This window comes from Phasianus colchicus, chromosome 1, assembly GCF_987193195.1.
Source record: "Phasianus colchicus chromosome 1, bPhaCol1.hap1.1, whole genome shotgun sequence".
Lineage (NCBI taxonomy): Eukaryota > Metazoa > Chordata > Aves > Galliformes > Phasianidae > Phasianus > Phasianus colchicus.
The window spans coordinates 48,813,075-48,833,654 of NC_143436.1; the positions used below are offsets into that span (position 1 = coordinate 48,813,075).

General features: G+C 48.9%; 8 protein-coding genes and 1 long non-coding RNA gene across 9 annotated transcripts; 4 read left to right on the plus strand and 5 right to left on the minus strand.

Annotated features, from left to right (window-relative positions):
• Positions 1–3,586: 3,586 nt before the first annotated feature.
• LOC149919574 (histone H2A-IV) lies at positions 3,587–4,680 on the minus strand. The gene has a single exon (XM_090140861.1). It carries the CDS (start codon positions 4,534–4,536, stop codon positions 4,147–4,149), a length of 390 nt encoding a protein of 129 aa, XP_089996987.1. The 5' UTR covers positions 4,537–4,680; the 3' UTR covers positions 3,587–4,146.
• A 103-nt stretch (positions 4,681–4,783) lies between these two features.
• Positions 4,784–5,370, plus strand: LOC149919575 (histone H2B 1/2/3/4/6). The gene has a single exon (XM_090140882.1). It carries the CDS (start codon positions 4,896–4,898, stop codon positions 5,274–5,276), a length of 381 nt encoding a protein of 126 aa, XP_089997008.1. The 5' UTR covers positions 4,784–4,895; the 3' UTR covers positions 5,277–5,370.
• A 3,769-nt stretch (positions 5,371–9,139) lies between these two features.
• On the minus strand, positions 9,140–16,221 carry LOC149919576 (uncharacterized). The gene is made up of 3 exons (XR_016466854.1): positions 16,006–16,221; positions 11,230–11,387; positions 9,140–9,219 (listed from the first exon to the last, which is right to left on the minus strand). It is a non-coding gene; the product is annotated as an uncharacterized LOC149919576 (long non-coding RNA).
• LOC149919577 (histone H1.11L) lies at positions 13,014–13,753 on the plus strand. Its single transcript, XM_090140903.1, has one exon. The coding sequence runs from the start codon at positions 13,014–13,016 to the stop codon at positions 13,689–13,691; it is 678 nt and encodes a 225-aa protein (XP_089997029.1). The 3' UTR covers positions 13,692–13,753.
• LOC149919578 (histone H2A-IV) lies at positions 14,154–14,884 on the minus strand. The gene has a single exon (XM_090140940.1). It carries the CDS (start codon positions 14,725–14,727, stop codon positions 14,338–14,340), a length of 390 nt encoding a protein of 129 aa, XP_089997066.1. The 5' UTR covers positions 14,728–14,884; the 3' UTR covers positions 14,154–14,337.
• Positions 14,948–15,559, plus strand: LOC116241655 (histone H2B 5). Its single transcript, XM_031612207.2, has one exon. The coding sequence runs from the start codon at positions 15,087–15,089 to the stop codon at positions 15,465–15,467; it is 381 nt and encodes a 126-aa protein (XP_031468067.1). The 5' UTR covers positions 14,948–15,086; the 3' UTR covers positions 15,468–15,559.
• A 378-nt stretch (positions 16,222–16,599) lies between the features above and the next one.
• On the plus strand, positions 16,600–17,342 carry LOC149919579 (histone H3). The gene has a single exon (XM_090140913.1). It carries the CDS (start codon positions 16,799–16,801, stop codon positions 17,207–17,209), a length of 411 nt encoding a protein of 136 aa, XP_089997039.1. The 5' UTR covers positions 16,600–16,798; the 3' UTR covers positions 17,210–17,342.
• Positions 17,343–18,145: 803 nt separating this feature from the next.
• Positions 18,146–18,864, minus strand: LOC149919580 (histone H3). Its single transcript, XM_090140919.1, has one exon. The coding sequence runs from the start codon at positions 18,666–18,668 to the stop codon at positions 18,258–18,260; it is 411 nt and encodes a 136-aa protein (XP_089997045.1). The 5' UTR covers positions 18,669–18,864; the 3' UTR covers positions 18,146–18,257.
• Positions 18,865–19,730: 866 nt separating this feature from the next.
• On the minus strand, positions 19,731–20,572 carry LOC149919581 (histone H2B 1/2/3/4/6). The gene has a single exon (XM_090140954.1). The coding sequence runs from the start codon at positions 20,417–20,419 to the stop codon at positions 20,039–20,041; it is 381 nt and encodes a 126-aa protein (XP_089997080.1). The 5' UTR covers positions 20,420–20,572; the 3' UTR covers positions 19,731–20,038.
• Between the last annotated feature and the right edge of the window lie 8 nt (positions 20,573–20,580).

Sequence of the window (20,580 nt, forward strand, 5' to 3'; positions counted from 1 at the left end):
ACAGAATGGCCTGGCTTGGAAGGAGCCTCAAGGATCAGGAATCTTCAACCCCCCTGCCACATGCAGGGCCACCAACCATTTAATACGAGACCAGGCTGCCCAGGGCCCCATCCAACCTGGCCTTGAACACCTCCAGGGATGGATGGGGCATCCACAACCTCTCTGGGCAGCCTGTTCCTCACCACTCTCACTGTAAAGAACTTCCCTCTGACATCCAACCTAAATCTTCTCTCCCTCAACTTAAAACCATTTCCCCTTGTCCTGCTGTTATCTCCCCTTTCAAAGAGTTGACTCCCCTCCTGTTTGTAGTCTCCCTTTAGGTACTGAATTATCAGCCCTGAAATCTTTCATCCAAGCCCTTGGTTTTCCAAATATCTACCACATTCTTTGGTATTTAGACACTGCTGCAAACGTAGTACTGAGCTGTTAACACCATCTCCCCAACATGCATCTGAATAATCCTTATCTCCAAGCATTATGCTGTGGTTTCAGCAACTCTTGGTTCCATCAGGAACTGCAGAACAGCTGGACTTGAGCTTTCCAGCACCGACTGCATGTGGTGGTGTTTGAGTACTGGTACAGAGACAGTCATTAAGTCTTTATTACTTTAGTCACTGACTTATCAACATTAATTTCAGCTTGAGGCTGTTGTGGGAGGTCTCTGTTTTGATTTCTTGTCACTGATGCTGGGATCCATTCTTCCTTCTCCCCATACTCTTGCAGTTTCAAATTGAACTTTGAGATCTGCTCTCAAAGTATCTCAGAACAAACTCAAAAGCTTTCACTTTCTGCACCCCCCATACACTATGCACAGTACTTAAGAAGATGAGTAAATACAGTGCACTCCAACCTCTAAGTTCTTAGATAATGTAACATGTGGAGGTGTAAAGAGGGAATCCAGAAAATATCTTAAAATACTCATACTCTCAAAGTGGTGATACTCACTGGAACCATTTGTCAGAAGCTATTACACTTAGCAATGTGTTATGTAAAATTCAGATTCAGCTGTGTTGGCATAAAAAAAAAAAATAAAGGTGCATTCTATCCCCCCAGCTCAGGAATGCACAAGTATTATCTCAGCCCTTCTCCTGCTTGCATGCTGGGTGCTTCATCTGTGGAGCTTTCACATATATTGGGTTGGATGATCTTAAAGGTCCCTTCTAACCCAAACCATTTTATGATTCTATGAAATTCCAAATAGTCTTCTTTTGCAGGCTGTTTCAGTATGCACATTTCTTACTCAAATCCTAAAAGTCATCAGCACAGAAGCTATGGATTATGATTTCTCCTTTCAATCTCAGTACAACATTTCAGTGTGGGTACAACTCAGATACTGCTGTGCTGTGAACATAGCATTCCTCTGTGGACACACACAGCATCAGATCTGACTGCAGCACCATCACAGCAACATTTCTCAGTGCTGAGACCCCAGTCACTGCAGTGACAAAAACCAAGTACCATCAAAAACGTTGTGTGCTTGCCTTTTTTTTTTTTTTTTTAATAACAGTAATAAGAACTAGGCTCAGCAAGAGTAGCAAACAGTTTTATCTCACAGGACGACAAACGTTCAGAATTAATGAAAACACCACCATGAACATAAAAATCACACAATAGTGCATTATACCATCTGTTATATTCTTTAAAGATCTTCACTATTAAATCCAAAGCAGTTTCCATTGTTTTCTGTAACACGTTCTACTCAGACTACACTTCCTAGGAACCAGAGAGTGGAACAAAGTTCACATAAATCATCCTGGGAAATGCTATAAAGCAGAGCCTTCAAAAAGGCCATTAATACTGTATTTTGTGTACTGTCAGTCCCTACCTTGAAAATCTCTCTTCATTCACATGAACAGAATGACACAGTAGGTTTATTTTTGTTTATATGAACACATTTGTCATTCTAATCAACTGATCACTTACACTGTGTTTTGTGCCTGTAATGTGTTATCAACCATAAGGTATAGCAAAGAATGACCCATGCAGTTAAAATCTGCCATTATCTTATTTTTCATTTCCATAGCCTGTTAGAGTCAAGCAGTTTTGGAAAGATGTTACTTATTTAGCCATACATGCAGTACATTTCATATTTGTCAGTCACAAGTTAAAATGAAACGAAACCACCCTGTCTGTTCTTTGCAAAAATGAAATACAGCATCTGGTTGAACAAGTAGTAACTGCTGCTCTGCTTAACTGACAGCACAGGAAGAAGATTCAGATATTATAAATAGAATGATCAGTGCCAAAGATCTGATTGAGAAACTGAACAAAACAAACACACTTCTGTAATTACTTTATGCTGCTTCCAGGTTGGTTGGTTTGAGTCAATATTTGCTCACTCACTTCTTAGCTCACACTATTTTCCAAGTTGCCAGAGATTATTTATTATTAAATGCAGTGCACGTTATTCAAATTATTGCTATATTAGTTAAGCAACTCCCATCTTTATTTTCCGGTTTGATTACAAAAGAGTATATTTGAAAATAATCTGCATTATGAAAGATAAATAGTAGGAGGAGGGAATCCTACTGGGAAAGCCCTTCTCCCTGCCCAGCTCACGCACATGGGGTAGGAGAAGAAACATGACAAAGAGCAGCAGCACCCAGTTCCCTCAGGACTGGGTCACAGAACCAGAGGCCTACACAGCTGCAAAGCAGCCTCTGGAACTCATCAGGTGCAGTACTTCTTATTTTATTCATTTTTAATATATATTTTTTTGGTGGCTGCAAGTAACTTGCCGTACTTTGTAGCCCTTCCTGATGCCACTCACAGAGTAGTTTCAAAAACATTCATTCATGATGCTGACGTTTAACCAAGAAGTTAATTCAATTTCCCTTTTAACACAAATGCTCCGGTAGCAATTCTGCACGTATACTCATTTTAAAACTGGAGAGAACAAGGATTTTATATACAAAAGAAGTAACAGGACAGCTCAGAATTCTCATTACCAGCAGAATCCACAACTGTTTGTACCACTGTTTGTGTCAGCTGTAGATTTTAGTCTCGAAAGACTCTTGAAAGTCCTGAAAAGGGAAGAAGCAAAGGCCATGGAGTTATGGATGAACACTGGACTTCAGACAGAGCAGGAGAACCATCCACATCAGAGATGTGAAGAAACACCTCTCCTGCATGCACTGCACCCACCACTCATTTGGTAGCAAGCTGCAGCTGCTACCCTTGGGACACAGCAAGACTGGCTTTTTTAAGTCATTCTGCACACACACACAAGAGGACATTACTAAAGAAATGACACATCTCAAGTCTTTCTATACTTTTTTTTTTTTTTTTTTTTTTTTTAAATAGGCTACTTCCTTATTTGCTTCCAAACACCCAACTCAGCATCATAGCAAACACAAGCAACCTGGGCTGAGCTGGCTCAGAAAAGTCTATTTGTCCACACCAGTTTCATACTCAAACTTTCAGATTCTGCTTTTTGAAATCACTGATACAAATCCCCCAGAAGTGAAATCATCACATGAGTGCCACACAAGTTCAGTTCCTGCAGGGAAGAGCACAAGGCTGATGCAGCTCAAATCCTACAGGATTACCTCAAGTCATGCAAAGCCTTGTAGAAGAAATGATCTAAGTTCTGCTTCAGGTTTAGAATAGGAAACTTTGACTACAAATTATGAACTAAGAAAAAATAATAGTAAAAGTTAATTGTTGAAGTATTCTAAAGGACTAACAGAATCAACCAGAGAGATTCACTAGAAAGACAGCCTCACGGAAGCAGGACCTATAGTCGCTCTTCGGTACCGCAGTTAGGAATGAAAAACCCGCGGCCCACACTGCCAGGAAGCACCGCCCCTTCTGCGTGTTACAGTGCAGCGCAGCGCCCCGAAGACGGCGGTACAGCACCGCCTGAGCAGCCACTGCCGACGAAAGAATTGAGCGCACAGCGTGGCATTACTGCGCCGCCGCCGACGGCACTGCCCTGCAAGGAAACCTGCGTGCTGCTTTGCGTCAGAGCCGGGAGACGTTTGGAACAGGCTGTGTGGTAAACGGAAGACAAATACGACACACGTCCCACCAACGCTCACCGGAAAAATTAGAACTGGAAAAAGTGCATCAACTCTTTTAAAGAAATAGTGGGTGGCTCTGAAAAGAGCCTTTTGTGCTTGTTTCTGGATTTGTCTTAAGTCGTGCTCACTTGGCCTTAGCCTTGTGGCTGTCGGTCTTCTTGGGCAGCAGCACGGCCTGGATGTTGGGCAGCACCCCGCCCTGCGCGATGGTGACCTTGCCCAGCAGCTTGTTGAGCTCCTCGTCGTTGCGGATGGCCAGCTGCAGGTGGCGCGGGATGATGCGCGTCTTCTTGTTGTCGCGGGCCGCGTTGCCCGCCAGCTCCAGGATCTCGGCCGTCAGGTACTCCAGCACGGCCGCCAGGTACACCGGGGCGCCGGCGCCCACCCGCTCCGCGTAGTTGCCCTTGCGCAGCAGCCGGTGCACGCGGCCCACGGGGAACTGCAGCCCGGCCCGCGACGAGCGCGACTTGGCCTTGGCGCGCGCCTTCCCGCCCTGCTTCCCGCGGCCCGACATCGTCGATCACACGCCCGCTCCGACCAAACACCCAGCAGCTCGCAGCGCAGTGCTCTCCGGCCGCGCCCGCCCGCTTATATTCAGTTCGGGCGGAGCAGAGGCGCGCCGTGTGATAGGCTGAGCGGGAGGCGCAGTGCGTGCAGCCAATGGGCGAGCGAATCGAAGGGCGTCCAATGGTGGAGCGCGCGTGCTGGAGCCGTCACAGGGCCGAACTTCCACCCAATAGCAACGCGGCGCTGCGGAGCCGCTGCTTTGCATAGCGCCGCTATAAAAGCGGCAGCCGCGGCCGGCTGCTTCACTTCGCTCCCCGTGGGTGTTGTGGTGTGGTGCTCTTTGTGAGTGCTTGTGTGTTGTTCGGTATGCCTGAGCCGGCCAAGTCCGCGCCCGCCCCCAAGAAGGGCTCCAAGAAGGCGGTCACCAAGACCCAGAAGAAGGGCGACAAGAAGCGCAAGAAGAGCCGCAAGGAGAGCTACTCGATCTACGTGTACAAGGTGCTGAAGCAGGTGCACCCCGACACGGGCATCTCGTCCAAGGCCATGGGCATCATGAACTCGTTCGTCAACGACATCTTCGAGCGCATCGCCGGCGAGGCGTCGCGCCTGGCGCACTACAACAAGCGCTCGACCATCACGTCGCGGGAGATCCAGACGGCCGTGCGGCTGCTGCTGCCCGGCGAGCTGGCCAAGCACGCGGTCTCCGAGGGCACCAAGGCGGTCACCAAGTACACCAGCTCCAAGTAGAGCGGTCCTGATCCTCACTTTGAACCCAAAGGCTCTTTTCAGAGCCACCCACTCATTCAATGAAAGAGCTTTAATTACAATGTTTTTCTGTTAATCTACCGCATGTTCTTTTATCGTTATTTTTGGTACAGTTACGTTAGATTTTATTGCCCACGTAATTAATGAGTCTGAGTTTCCCGAGCTTTTACTTTTTACATCAGTTTATAAATCTGTCTTAAAGGGGAGATAAAACCGCCGGAGTGAAATCAGCTGATCTCCTGCAGGCTAGATTTAGCGTTTAGAGGTGTTAAATAAGCCTCAGCCCAGGCCATTGACGAAGCTTTTCAAATGCAAGCCGTTGCCTCTCAATAGAGGCACTGTAGCCGCGGCGGTCCCTGTATCGGCGCGTTACCCCCCAGCCCTGGGGTTGAGTCACACCTGCGTGTAGCGAGCTGATCCGAATGCCGCTGACCATTGGCTAGAAGAGACGAAGGTCCGCTCCCTGAGCCTGACGTCACCGAGTGCCGGGGGCGGGGGGAGGTTCTGTAGGGAAGCGGCCGGAGGAGGCGGTGTTGAGGCGTGGGTGTCCCCGCGCGGTGCGGAGCTGCCTGCTCGGGCAGCGCCTTTCAGAGCCGAAAGCCCTTTTCCCTGCCCGCACGCGGTGCGTGTTACCCAGCAGAAGGTCTCCTCCCACATCCGTCGCTTTACACGTGCTCAGATTGCTCAGAAAAGATGCTTGTCGCCTAATTAAGATGGATACACAGTAGTTAGCACTCGTTGATTTTCCTGTGTGATCCTTAATGGTACCTGAGCAGGTTCATAGAAGTTCGTCATGATGTTCAAAAATAGCGGTGTGAATGACTTGGCGTGAGATGGAGATAAAGGATGAAAGCCCCTCCTTTCCCCAGTACTTTGACCACTGTCACCTGATAACTGGCAGTAAATTCGGGGCCCTCAGGAGTTACTGCGAAATCCTCTACACATCTGCGTTCTGTCTAGGGAAGATTGTTACTCCTAGATAAGCAGGCATCTGGATCCTGCAAGCAGTGTCTCAACATTCCACAAGCTTTGAGGGGGTACGCTGTACCCTGCTGGGGTTGATAACGAGGTCAAAGTGCTAATGAGAAACTTAGTCAACAGCCATACTTTTTTGTAAATAAGTTCTTGACTGTATATAGGACCTGGACTTTGTAATATGCAAACTCTTGCCTGGATAGCAACTCACAGTGGAACCTCATGACGCTAAAAACGCCTTGCAAGGACCCCTTATTTACGTAGCACGTGCATGGCACTAGATTTTAATATGATATATTATATTTTAATATGTATATCAATTCTCAGAATAGGTGGGAAATTTGGGGAAGTTGTATGGATATTCACGTTTGAATGTATTTAATGTGTGCTTCTGCTCCTGCACTTGTTATGTGAGGAGCAGTGATTCTCTATGAACCTACTGCTGCTATAAAGTAATGTCAACTTTCTAACCTGTCATTTGGGTTAGCGAGTTTCATCCCCAGTTTTTGATGACAGTTTTTCACTGTTATGAACAAATATTTTGCCAATCAGCTTAACCCTATTGCTTGCATATGATCCATACCCTTAGGATTATTGCTATTATCATAACCATTATTATCATTATTATTAAGTATAAGAAGAAATATAAATCCTCTTCTCGTTGGGTTTTGCAGGTATGCTGTTGTGCCCTTTCTGCGATTTATTGTTTACCAAATGTTCCTAGTAGACATTAGTGTGTATTACTTACTGACTGTGAAAGAAAGCTAAAGGAAAGAGATGGTGAGAGACAGGTGGAATTCACACCAGAAGGTTCAGTGATTAAACACCAGGCAATATAAACCAATTTTGCTTTGGGTGTTCCTTATAAAACTTCATCTGGCAGTCACAAGCCCAAGAAAAAAGGAACGTACCAGCCACCGAGATGTGCCTTTGTCCATATGTTGTTTATGTTTAACTGTATGGAAAAAAAGTATGTTTAACTAGATGGAAATTTGAGAAGGAAGCTGAACTCGCTCCTCAGCGGGGGCCTGTTAACCTGATGTCAGAGGAAAAGGAAACTTATAAAGACAAAGAAAAAAAAAATCACACCGCTGAAAGCAGTGGTTTTAGCACCCTTTTGTTCTCCCAAAGCACAGCCTTCCTGCAGGAGCAGTTCACAGAGACTGTGTGCGCCTTCAGATCCTATCAAAGGATCGGTTCCTTGAACACCAACTGATCTTTGGAAGATGATTCTGGGGTTCTGGTTCCACGGAATGGAAAATTCAGCCTTGGCCCTGCAATACAGAGCAAAGATTCCACTCCCAGTCTGTAGGTCTGTGTCAGAACGGTCTCTGTTCCCACGAGGAAAATATGCTTTCCCACATGGAAAACATTCCACAAGGCTGGGCCCTTCTTCTTCCCTTCCATGATATGCTCACTGCTGGGGTAATATCAGGGCAGGTTCCCCTGGAGCTGAGTGAAGATGACCCGTTGCTTACTTGGAGTGACCCACTTCGGGATTGCTGCTTGGATGAATATTGGCTGCAAAGTATCACAGGTGTAAACAGAAGTGCCTTTCAGCCTCTTTTGTCTTTGCTTCCTCTTTCTTTCACCAATCCTCCCTCCCACCCACCCCATCAATCTGACTGTGCCTCCTCCTGCTCATGTTTATAGTAATCTACACCCAGCACTCTCCCTCTGCCACTCCTCCTTCTGGGAAAGGATCATTTGTTCCTTATGGCAGGACAGGCAATGCCTGAAGTTATTGGACATGTAACATCCACTTCCTTCCTGCTTCATCAAACCTGCTTTCTGTCTCTGCTGTAGTTCTGAGTTATAGAAACTCAGTCAAGAATTGTGCTGAACTTCATTGTAGTAGGCCTAGAAAGACAGGAGAAGCTTGTAGCAGATAAAACCAGAGAAAACATTTCATCATTTCTTTGTCCAGCTGAACAAAGAGCAGATACCACTCTCCACATCCTGCTCCAATTGTCTGTGTGCAGTCACACAGGTGTAGATCTACAGCAGTAAAAGGATGGACATAAGAGAGAGAGAGTGGCAGAAGTGTCATGGTGGTGTAGATTGATGATATCTTAAGGATAGACCAAAATAGCAGGGGATTTGGGAATCAAAACTGAGCAGCACTGAGTACCTGCCTCAAGAACTCAAACATGAACAAGATGGTTGGCAACATCCTGTCAGAAAGTGGACTTCTGGTGGCCCCACATATTCTGCTGCAGTAGTCCTACTAACAGGTAAGGCAGCCAGTGAGAAATCCTGGGCCATGTTAAGAGAAGGCATCACATAAACTACAAATGCCCCACTGATCTTACTGGTATCACTACCACAACCTCCTTCTGAAATGCATAGGTTTCCAAAACCCAAAAATGTCTGGGAAGGACACATGCATACCAGCTTTTCAATGTCTCATCTCCAGTGCTGACTTTGTAGTGTTGTGCTGTTCATCCAGCACAGCCTATAAGGAGGAAGGGCAGCTCCGATGTCTTCCCCATCCTGGAGCACAGCAGCTGGTGGCACTCTTCCCATCTGTGCAGCACTTCTTTCCAAGAATGATTATTTCCTACTGAGCATGTAAGTAGCAGCTCAACCACCTCACCTGTCTGCACTGCCAACAGATGTAGGAGACCATACAGGACAACTCAGTTCTCCACAAGGTGTGTCGTTGCACAACTGTCACTTTATATTTCACCCTAATACAATCCATACCCACTTTGCCACATTTACTAAACAGAAGTCGAAGATAGCATTTTGTTCTCAAAGTCTTGAGGAGCAAATGAAAGCTTGACCACGCATCATGGCACGTTTACTGAGGCTGTTTGTGGAGTGGACAGCCCAGGAGAGTGTCTTCTCTGAGCAGACCCACAGGAGAAGGAGCTGCTGTCTGCAGGGTGAGGAGCAGCAGTCCAGGCATGAGGTGTCATGAGATCTCCAATTACATGTGCAAGGTGTGCTGCAGCAAATAAACTATCTTGTTAATGTGCCATTGGAAAATGGCATTTCACATAGAATCACAGAATCATTAAGTTTGGAAAAGACCTCTAAGATCAAGTCTGACCATCAATCCTTCCCTACTGTGCCAGGTAAACCATATCCCTGTTAAAGCATGTGACTCAAGGGCAGAAAATGGAAATCTGTGTTTGAAGTTCTGTTCATGTTTACCAAAAATAATCCTGAACATTTGTCTGAATGCCTGGAAATATTCAGTCTACTGCATCTCAGAGATACACAGAGTTTCCATTCTACATTTTCTCCTGGTCTCCAAAGTGCTGTACACATTTTTCAGACGTGTCATGTGCTGTGTCTTCTGTGACCCTCCCAGCTTATTAAATGAGTGAGGCAAGTGGAGAGAAAGAGTGATGAATGGCTATTTCCTCTCTACCTGAATCCACATTCCCTACAGGCAAAATCTCTTTTTAGTAAAGCATAAATTTACATATATAAATTAATCAGTACAGTAACATTTTCATACGTGTTGTATTTATGTGATATTGAAGCATTAAATACTGAACATGAAACTTTACACTGACTGACTGATCTGAACTGATTCTTGGAATTGCACCTTAGCTGAGTTTGGGAGCTTTTAAAAATTAAATGGACTGGAATGAGAAAGGAGCTATTTCTGTTCTGTTTTGCATCAAACTAAAACTGAATATTTGAATTTGGAATTTTTTTGCAAGGAAGTAATTTTAGGAACATTAAAGAAGTCTATATGGATATTTCTGACTAAATAATGTAAGTTTTCTGCCTGATGTCTACTATGCATCTGACTGTAGATTTCTTACAAAAAGATATTAGTGAGCTATATGGGAATTTAAAAGATCTATGAATACTAAAAACCTCTTATTATGAGGAAGAGTCCTATACTGGAGACTGAGCTGTAAGCAGTAGTAACTCCTTTCAACTGAGAAATAGATTTTTTCTCTTTCATGTAGCAATGTGTTATTATTTAGAACACCATCAAAAATCCATTTTTTAAAAAACTGCCTCTACCCGTGACCAGAAGATGTCCCAGAGATCATCTGAAGTCGAGCAGATTTGCATTGCCATGAGTGACTCCATTTATTTTTTTGTATCTGGAGCACAATCTGGAGTATCTGGAGAGAAGTCAGAATTGACCTAATAGAGTATGTAGAATATGTAAATAGAAGTGTGAATGAAATAGAGCATCGATACAGATGGTAGCTCTGAATAACCTCATCTCCTTCTCTTGTTACACTCTCACATGTGATGCTATTCTGTTGTTTGTCTTATACAGACAAAAGCCACTCCAGGACACGACCACATCTCTTGGTGGTTTCTCACACTTTAATTGTACCCAAGTCATGGTAAATCAGTGCTGCTGGCAAAATCCTTAAACTGTCTTTACTGCCATAACTTCACAAGAATTTGTGTGCTGTATTACTGCAGGAAATGCAGTAAAAAAACAAATGATTGCATTTTCATAACAGGAAATAATCCCTCGGGTCTCCTGTCCTTTCCCACACTGCACTGCATATTTCTGAAAATTAACTCCACTATCCAACCCACCCCAAGAAAATCATTTTATACATATGCAATTTATCCCACATCACAAAATCCTGCCTTGGTAAAAGGAAACCCTTTCCCCCCCCCCCCACTGCCTTCCCCATGGTAGTTCTGATCTGCCACCAACAGCTCAAACATGAGCTCATCTGTGACTGTGTGTGTGTGCGTTGTGCCACTCTCTGACCTTCTACCAGGGGAAAAGAAATGCAAGACAGCAGGAATGAGCAAAGCCCTGTCTCAGAAATCTGAACGAGCCAAGAAAAGAATTGTCTGCCATGGCCTCATTTCTTTGTTTAGGCAGTTTCTTCAGTGACATACAAAAGGTTAAAAAACAAAACCTGCTGCCAGGAGGACGAATGCTGAGAGCAGGAGACACTATGCTGAAGTTGTAAGTTATGTCCTCTCATGTGAGGCCCCAGAGCACAAAATAACCTACCGCTGCATCCTGTCCTCTCACTGTCCTTGTGCTCATGGTCTCTTCTGCAACAGCATTTAAGAACTGGAAGGCAAAGTTGGCTCTATTTTCTGTTTTCATCAGGATCTCACAGCCTCTCATCAGATCCTATGTGGATGGATCCCATCTGGATCTTGTTTCTACATGTCTCACCAGAGGAAAAAAAAAAAAAGTGCTGTAAGATGGGAGACTGTAGCTCTGCTCTGCTTTACATATTCAATGTCTTGTTTCATGTTTTCCTGAAATACGGGATTTTAATAATAGTCTCTATATAAAATGTGTATAAAATGAAGTATAGGGATCAAAGCAACAGAAACAGATCTCTCATTATGAGCTGGACATTATTAAGGCTCACAATACTAATTTTGGCTTTAGAGCTCCAGATATCAGCTAGTAGAGTATAGGAGTGCTGAGAAGGAGAGGAAACAGCAGATGAAAGTAAATGAAAGGAAAAGTATTCATCACATTTATAAAGTTAGCAAATACTGTGCCATATTGAAGTTTAACTTAGAAAGATACAATCAAATGCAAAATAAAGTTTCCCAGGTTATGTAAGAGCATTTCTTGACCTGGAAAAAAAAAAAAAAAAAAAAAGAAGAAAAAAAAAGAACACAAAAACCCAAGCAGTTATGACAAGAAGTATTGAACAGCTGTATCATAGCATTTCCTCCTTAGTATTGCCCTCAATTTCCTGCTCTAGTTTACCTTGGCAGTGCTGAGGAGAGAATTGTTTGATCACCCACTGGATCTATACTGCGTTATTAAAGAAGTCCCTGCAGCCTAACCTGCAGTTCTTTCCATGCAGAAAAACAAACATATCTTACCTTGACTATTTTTTGCTCAGCTGCCGTATTTGACTGACAATATACTCAGTTTTTATACTCAACTATAAAAATAATCACGAAAGTAAACACTTTATCTTAAAATGTGAACACAGGGATGAATGTATTTGCCTGCTTGGGTTAATCAAAAGACTTCTTTTGGGAGAAAGAAATGTAAATACGATTAATTGAAATGTTAATACAAAGATGAAGAAAGCTGAAGAAAGCAGAGGAAGAACATCTGTATGTCCTTGTAAGACGATGCTGCTGGCTAATTAAACAGATCTGGTATTCACTTAACTGTTTCTGGTGAAAGACACATCATTTCTTCACTTTTTATAAGCTCTGTGCAAAGCCATATAGGGCACAATATCCAAAGGTTTTGTTATTTTTAAGAGATGAAACCGTGATAATGGGAAGCAGCTCCTAACCCAGCTGCAGAGCTTGGAGGAAACTTTGTGTTACTTGCTTCTTTTCAAAGCTAATTTAAACAAAGAAAATGACTCGAGATTATCTCTGTTTTGTACCACATTGATAAAAAACCGTCTCAGGAACATGAATCCGATGCCACTGTCGCGATGCTGTCAGAAACATATTTGCAATATAGAAGTAAAAATAAAAATCTTACTGTCCAGCTCTTCACGCAATCCCCAAACTCAGAGATTACAGTCCTGTATAAACGTCATTTTACATCTGAGATAAAAGAAACTCAAAAGGACAAGACTACACTCTCTCCGCAGCACCGTGGTTAAGAAACGGGGTGCCGCGATCACCCATTTTTATCAAAATCGCAATTTTTTGAGGAGGAAGAAACACAAGCCGAGATGCAGCACGCCGGGCGGCGGGGCGGGGAGGACTCCGCAACGCACCAATCAGCGCCCGCTGCGCTGCTATAAATAAGAGCGCCTCGGCCGCAACCGCCGGTCCACATCGCGCAGCTCCGACATGTCTGAGACCGCTCCGGCACCCGCTGCTGAGGCAGCGCCCGCAGCCGCCCCGGCTCCGGCCAAGGCCGCCGCCAAGAAGCCGAAGAAGGCGGCGGGCGGCGCCAAAGCCCGCAAGCCCGCGGGCCCCAGCGTCACCGAGCTGATCACCAAGGCCGTGTCCGCCTCCAAGGAGCGCAAGGGGCTCTCCCTCGCCGCGCTCAAGAAGGCGCTGGCCGCCGGCGGCTACGACGTGGAGAAGAACAACAGCCGCATCAAGCTGGGGCTCAAGAGCCTCGTCAGCAAGGGCACCCTGGTGCAGACCAAGGGCACCGGCGCCTCCGGCTCGTTCCGCCTCAGCAAGAAGCCGGGAGAGGTGAAGGAGAAGGCTCCTAAAAAGAAAACGTCTGTGGCCAAGCCCAAAAAGGCGGCAGCTAAGAAGCCCGCGGCTGCAGCCAAGAAGCCTAAGAAAGCAGTGGCAGTGAAGAAGAGTCCCAAGAAAGCCAAGAAGCCGGCGGCTGCCACCACGAAGAAGGCAGCAAAGAGCCCCAAGAAGGCAACCAAGGCTGCCAAGCCCAAAAAGGCAGTGGCTGCCAAGAGCCCGGCCAAGGCAAAGGCGGTGAAGCCCAAAGCTGCCAAGCCCAAGGCGACCAAACCCAAAGCAGCCAAGGCAAAGAAGGCGGCCCCCAAGAAGAAGTAAATCCCTGACCCACTTGAAACCCAACGGCTCTTTTAAGAGCCACCCAAGCTTTCCCAAAAAGAGCTGAGCACTTTTTTACTTAGTTTGAAAATCACTAGTAACACCACACAACTATCTCATGCAAGCACATTGGCTATGTCCTGAAGAACTTCAAAGTGTGGTAATAGCATCAAAAATTGTCTCAAATATTTGCTGTAACGCAGGTGGCAGTTCACTCCTAAAGAACCACTTCCAGATGAGTTAGGTACTTGGGGGGTTGAAGTCCGTTTTCTTTTAAGGGAAGCGTGAATATTGTAGTAGGTACTTAATGCTTTTGTAATCATGCCTGACTACAGCAGAGGGGAAAGAAGTCGTAGGTACGGAGAGAGTAACTCATGTACAGCCAGACTAAACTAAGGAGATAATAGCAAACACTAGGAAGATGCAGGAAAACAAGAAATGCACGAATGTGGTCACAAACAATTGAACTTAAAAACAGTTTCATTAAGGAATTTAGTTCCACTCATCCAAAAAATAATTGAAGGCACCAACTGTGATTCGTAAATTAAGTAGAAACTTAAGAAGAAGCAATTTAGCTCTTTTTCCTGAGTTTGTTGGTGGCTCTGAAAAGAGCCTTTGGGTTTCTCCACACAGTGTCATGGGTTTTTCACTTGGCCTTAGCCTTGTGGCTGTCGGTCTTCTTGGGCAGCAGCACAGCCTGGATGTTGGGCAGCACCCCGCCCTGCGCGATGGTGACCTTGCCCAGCAGCTTGTTGAGCTCCTCGTCGTTGCGGATGGCCAGCTGCAGGTGGCGCGGGATGATGCGCGTCTTCTTGTTGTCGCGGGCCGCGTTGCCCGCCAGCTCCAGGATCTCGGCCGTCAGGTACTCCAGCACGGCCGCCAGGTACACCGGGGCGCCGGCGCCCACCCGCTCCGCGTAGTTGCCCTTGCGCAGCAGCCGGTGCACGCGGCCCACGGGGAACTGCAGCCCGGCCCGCGACGAGCGCGACTTGGCCTTGGCGCGCGCCTTCCCGCCCTGCTTCCCGCGGCCCGACATCGTCGATCACACGCCCGCTCCGACCAAACACCCAGCAGCTCGCAGCGCAGTGCTCTCCGGCCGCGCCCGCCCGCTTATATTCAGTTCGGGCGGAGCAGAGGCGCGCCGTGTGATAGGCTGAGCGGGAGGCGCAGTGCGTGCAGCCAATGGGCGAGCGAATTGAAGGGCGTCCAATGGTGGAGCGCGCGTGCTGGAGCCGTCACAGGGCCGAACTTCCACCCAATAGCAACGCGGCGCTGCGGAGCCGCTGCTTTGCATAGCGCCGCTATAAAAGCGGCAGCCGCGGCCGGCTGCTTCACTTCGCTCCCCGTGGGTGTTGTGGTGTGGTGCTCTTTGTGAGTGCTTGTGTGTTGTTCGGTATGCCTGAGCCGGCCAAGTCCGCGCCCGCCCCCAAGAAGGGCTCTAAGAAGGCGGTCACCAAGACCCAGAAGAAGGGCGACAAAAAAAGACGAAAGAGCCGCAAGGAGAGCTACTCGATCTACGTGTACAAGGTGCTGAAGCAGGTGCACCCTGACACGGGCATCTCGTCCAAGGCTATGGGCATCATGAACTCGTTCGTCAACGACATCTTCGAGCGCATCGCCGGCGAGGCGTCGCGCCTGGCGCACTACAACAAGCGCTCGACCATCACGTCGCGGGAGATCCAGACGGCCGTGCGGCTGCTGCTGCCCGGCGAGCTGGCCAAGCACGCGGTCTCCGAGGGCACCAAGGCGGTCACCAAGTACACCAGCTCCAAGTAGAGTGGTACTGATCTTCATTTTTAACCCAAAGGCTCTTTTCAGAGCCACCCACTCTTTCAGTAAAAGAGCTAAAGCACTTGGTAGTTGCAGAAGTAGGATGTTTTACTGTCGAATGTTAACTGATTGAGAGTACCTGCTTGATTTATATAACATTTTACAGTATATTTAGGACAGCTTGTTTATCATGAGTCACTAAATATGTCGTGAGTCTAGTTAACTGTCTCGTTTGTGGGACGCTAACAACCAATACTGACGTTCTCAGCAATGGTAGGACTGACTGTGTAAATGGTTCCTACATTTTCTCCACTTGCGCATGAGTAAAAATCGTGTGACCTGGGCACCACGAAGGTATAGAGAAGATAAGATCACTGTATGATATTAACAAAGAGGTTAAGTGACGGAAGCACCACTATCAGCTTTCTTTCAAGAGAGTGAGAAAGCAAATAGGGTCACTTCATTGTACTGTTGCCTTAATGCCGCGCCGCGCTGCCCATGGCACCGAACAGTGTCCCCCCCGGCCCCAATCCTCAGCTCTCACCGCTTCTTCTCCGCAGCCCCCATCGCTCCGCGTTGCAGGTCCAGGGAGGGATGGGACGGCACGGGCAGGAGAGCGGTGCTCGCGGGACGCGCAGCGGCCGAGGCGAGGCGGACCTGAGTGAGGACTGCACGGCGCTCCCCGGCCCAGGAAAGGGGCGGGGCCAGGGCGCGGCAGCGCTAGGCGGTTCTTGGCCGCGTCTCCCCTTCTCGGAGGACAGCGGAGCCTTACCGAGGAAGTGTCGCAAGGCGGGGTCGGGAAGCAGCCCGGCAACGCTCGCACTAAGCGAAGCGGCGGCTCAAGTGATTCCTCAATAACAACGAACACGGAGGTGAAAAGTGGGCTCTGACTCCAGCCCTGCTTCTGCTGGGGGGGTAGCGGGGTGTAGGGAGAGTCTGAGGCAGGGACAGCGGGACTGCGCTATTCCCCCGTCACGCTCTACGCCGCTATTCGTGGAAGCGGCTCTCGGATTTCTCCTGAAACAACCGTGGAGCCGGCAGCGAAAAAGCCGTCCGTGGTGGGCTGGCTCAGCGCGGAGAGAAGAGCGGGCGGATTGGACGAGGCGGGAGGCGGAGGGGCTCGGAGGCTCCAGCTGCCGAAGGGGCGGGGCTGGGCGGGGACATGGTTCCCGCCTGCGAAGCGCGGGCTTTTCGAATTGCCAGCCTCGGCCAATGACAGACCGCCTCCCGGGAACGTCCAATCGGCAGCGAGCGTGCGGCTATAAATACCGCCGCCGCGGAAGGCTTGCCGCTGTACCTTCGCTGCGAGCAGGGAGTGTACTGTCGGGTGCTGTGCGATGGCGCGCACGAAGCAGACGGCGCGTAAGTCGACGGGCGGGAAGGCGCCCCGCAAGCAGCTGGCCACCAAGGCGGCCCGCAAGAGCGCGCCGGCCACGGGCGGCGTGAAGAAGCCGCACCGCTACCGGCCCGGCACGGTGGCTCTGCGCGAGATCCGCCGCTACCAGAAGTCCACGGAGCTGCTGATCCGCAAGCTGCCCTTCCAGCGCCTGGTGCGCGAGATCGCGCAGGACTTCAAGACCGACCTGCGCTTCCAGAGCTCGGCCGTCATGGCGCTGCAGGAGGCGAGCGAGGCCTACCTGGTGGGGCTCTTCGAGGACACCAACCTGTGCGCCATCCACGCCAAGCGCGTCACCATCATGCCCAAGGACATCCAGCTCGCCCGGCGCATCCGCGGGGAGCGCGCCTGAGACTGCTGTCCCTTTGCTGCCAAACCCAAAGGCTCTTTTAAGAGCCACTCCATCTACAATAAAAGGAGCTGTTAACACTATCGTTTCAACCAGTCCCTAAGTATGAAATGTTTAGTTGTGTTGATTGTTTCTATGTTTCTTCTGTGTCTATATGCTTTCTTCTTGTTACTGTTTCATTGTAAAAAAGTATCCTATTTTACACAGTAGTATGGGAAGAGTGATTAAAGGAAATAATCAGTTACTTTATGATACCCACGTGCAATACTATCTCCTTCATTGCCTCAGCTTGAGGGATAGAAGTTACCTTTTAGTGTGCAATCAAGGTTATCTTTTGGCGTGTAATCAGACTCAGATATGTTGCATGTGTAAAAGGCTTGTCAAGAGCTTCGAGAATATGCGCTACGAGGAGAGAGACTGAAGGAACAGAGGCAGTTCAGTCTGGGGAAAAGGAGGCTGAGGGCAGACCTTATTGCTCTCTTCCAATACATAAAAGGTGCTTACAGCGAGAGTGGGGTTGTTCTCTTTTCACTGGTGACAGGATGAGGGGAAATGGCCTTAAGTTGTACCAGGGGAAGTTTAGGTTGGATATGAGAAAACACTTCTTAACGGAAAGGATTGTTAAGTACTGGAATAGTCTCTCCAGGGAGGTGGTTGAGTCACCATCCCTGGATGTGCTTAAAAACCGTTTGGATGTGGTGCTCAGAGACAGGATTTAGTGGAGGGTTGTTAGTTAGGGTAGTATGTTTAGGTCGTGGTTGGATTCTATGATCTTTAAGGTCTTTTCTAATCTGAGTGATTCTATGATTCTAAATAGTTTTTTACTTAACTGATCTTGAGTTTTAACTGATGTCAGCACAGCACCCCGTGTGACTCTTTAAATTATATTTTGCAATATGTAAAGCCATTTTGTTTAAAAAAAAAGAACAGGTAATTGCAGCATAGCACTTTACATACCATTACGAGTTGCATAGTGTCAACAGCTCCTTTTATTGTAGATGGAGTGGCTCTTAAAAGAGCCTTTGGGTTTGGCAGCAAAGGGACAGCAGTCTCAGGCGCGCTCCCCGCGGATGCGCCGGGCGAGCTGGATGTCCTTGGGCATGATGGTGACGCGCTTGGCGTGGATGGCGCACAGGTTGGTGTCCTCGAAGAGCCCCACCAGGTAGGCCTCGCTCGCCTCCTGCAGCGCCATGACGGCCGAGCTCTGGAAGCGCAGGTCGGTCTTGAAGTCCTGCGCGATCTCGCGCACCAGGCGCTGGAAGGGCAGCTTGCGGATCAGCAGCTCCGTGGACTTCTGGTAGCGGCGGATCTCGCGCAGAGCCACCGTGCCGGGCCGGTAGCGGTGCGGCTTCTTCACGCCGCCCGTGGCCGGCGCGCTCTTGCGGGCCGCCTTGGTGGCCAGCTGCTTGCGGGGCGCCTTCCCGCCCGTCGACTTACGCGCCGTCTGCTTCGTGCGCGCCATCGCACAGCACCCGACAGTACACTCCCTGCTCGCAGCGAAGGTACAGCGGCAAGCCTTCCGCGGCGGCGGTATTTATAGCCGCACGCTCGCTGCCGATTGGACGTTCCCGGGAGGCGGTCTGTCATTGGCCGAGGCTGGCAATTCGAAAAGCCCGCGCTTCGCAGGCGGGAACCATGTCCCCGCCCAGCCCCGCCCCTTCGGCAGCTGGAGCCTCCGAGCCCCTCCGCCTCCCGCCTCGTCCAATCCGCCCGCTCTTCTCTCCGCGCTGAGCCAGCCCACCACGGACGGCTTTTTCGCTGCCGGCTCCACGGTTGTTTCAGGAGAAATCCGAGAGCCGCTTCCACGAATAGCGGCGTAGAGCGTGACGGGGGAATAGCGCAGTCCCGCTGTCCCTGCCTCAGACTCTCCCTACACCCCGCTACCCCCCCAGCAGAAGCAGGGCTGGAGTCAGAGCCCACTTTTCACCTCCGTGTTCGTTGTTATTGAGGAATCACTTGAGCCGCCGCTTCGCTCAGTGCGAGCGTTGCCGGGCTGCTTCCCGACCCCGCCTTGCGACACTTCCTCGGTAAGGCTCCGCTGTCCTCCGAGAAGGGGAGACGCGGCCAAGAACCGCCTAGCGCTGCCGCGCCCTGGCCCCGCCCCTTTCCTGGGCCGGGGAGCGCCGTGCAGTCCTCACTCAGGTCCGCCTCGCCTCGGCCGCTGCGCGTCCCGCGAGCACCGCTCTCCTGCCCGTGCCGTCCCATCCCTCCCTGGACCTGCAACGCGGAGCGATGGGGGCTGCGGAGAAGGGGTGAGAGCTGAGGATTGGGGCCGTGGGGAACACTGTACTCGGGGCTATGGCACTGATGAACTGTACGCAGCAGTTGCTCGGCCCCACTTGCTTTCCATTTCGTTTGAATCAATGCTCATGGTGATACCGTCCTCATTTGAGCCTTTCGATTGTTATAAACACACCATAATGTTGTAGCGTCTTCGCTTCACTGTTCCTCTATTAATGCGTCTTTTCCGTAGAGCGTCTCAGGGCGGGAGGGAAAGGAGTGGTTGGGGATACAAAAAACCATCACCCTAGAACTCATACTGCACTTCAGGGATTGGTATAAAAAACAGGCTCACTTACTTGAGGCATTAAAAAATACATAGTCAAGGGCAGATCTTAATCTCAGGCAGGTAGGGAGCACTGCTTACTTAAACAGAGAAAATGCCCAGCTGCTGAATAAACGGTATCATTTAAACAAACATTGTTTTTATTCAGAAAAAAATAAATAAATAAATAAAACCAAGAAGCTACTATCAACATTCCAGCTCTTCTACTGAAAGAGTGGGTGGCTCTGAAAAGAGCCTTTGGGTTCAAAGTGAGGATCAGGACCGCTCTACTTGGAGCTGGTGTACTTGGTGACCGCCTTGGTGCCCTCGGAGACCGCGTGCTTGGCCAGCTCGCCGGGCAGCAGCAGCCGCACGGCCGTCTGGATCTCCCGCGACGTGATGGTCGAGCGCTTGTTGTAGTGCGCCAGGCGCGACGCCTCGCCGGCGATGCGCTCGAAGATGTCGTTGACGAACGAGTTCATGATGCCCATGGCCTTGGACGAGATGCCCGTGTCGGGGTGCACCTGCTTCAGCACCTTGTACACGTAGATTGAGTAGCTCTCCTTGCGGCTCTTCTTGCGCTTCTTGTCGCCCTTCTTCTGGGTCTTGGTGACCGCCTTCTTGGAGCCCTTCTTGGGGGCGGGCGCGGACTTAGCCGGCTCAGGCATCGGAATATCAGATAACTGAAGTACCACAGCAATCGGCTACGGGAACAGTACTTGCAGCTCCGTCCGCCCCCTTTTATAGTCCCTTTATGCAGATTAGGTTCCTCTACTCTCAGTTTCTATTGGCTGAGACAGGCCCTACTGCACTAAGGTCTCCGTCCTTA

Bases quoted from the DNA above. Each gene is read 5' to 3' on its own strand.
- LOC149919579 (XM_090140913.1), top strand. From the start codon at position 16,799: ATGGCGCGCACGAAGCAGACGGCGCGTAAGTCGACGGGCGGGAAGGCG.
- LOC116241655 (XM_031612207.2), top strand. From the start codon at position 15,087: ATGCCTGAGCCGGCCAAGTCCGCGCCCGCCCCCAAGAAGGGCTCTAAG.
- LOC149919578 (XM_090140940.1), bottom strand. From the start codon at position 14,727: ATGTCGGGCCGCGGGAAGCAGGGCGGGAAGGCGCGCGCCAAGGCCAAG.
- LOC149919574 (XM_090140861.1), bottom strand. From the start codon at position 4,536: ATGTCGGGCCGCGGGAAGCAGGGCGGGAAGGCGCGCGCCAAGGCCAAG.
- LOC149919575 (XM_090140882.1), top strand. From the start codon at position 4,896: ATGCCTGAGCCGGCCAAGTCCGCGCCCGCCCCCAAGAAGGGCTCCAAG.
- LOC149919580 (XM_090140919.1), bottom strand. From the start codon at position 18,668: ATGGCGCGCACGAAGCAGACGGCGCGTAAGTCGACGGGCGGGAAGGCG.
- LOC149919581 (XM_090140954.1), bottom strand. From the start codon at position 20,419: ATGCCTGAGCCGGCTAAGTCCGCGCCCGCCCCCAAGAAGGGCTCCAAG.
- LOC149919577 (XM_090140903.1), top strand. From the start codon at position 13,014: ATGTCTGAGACCGCTCCGGCACCCGCTGCTGAGGCAGCGCCCGCAGCC.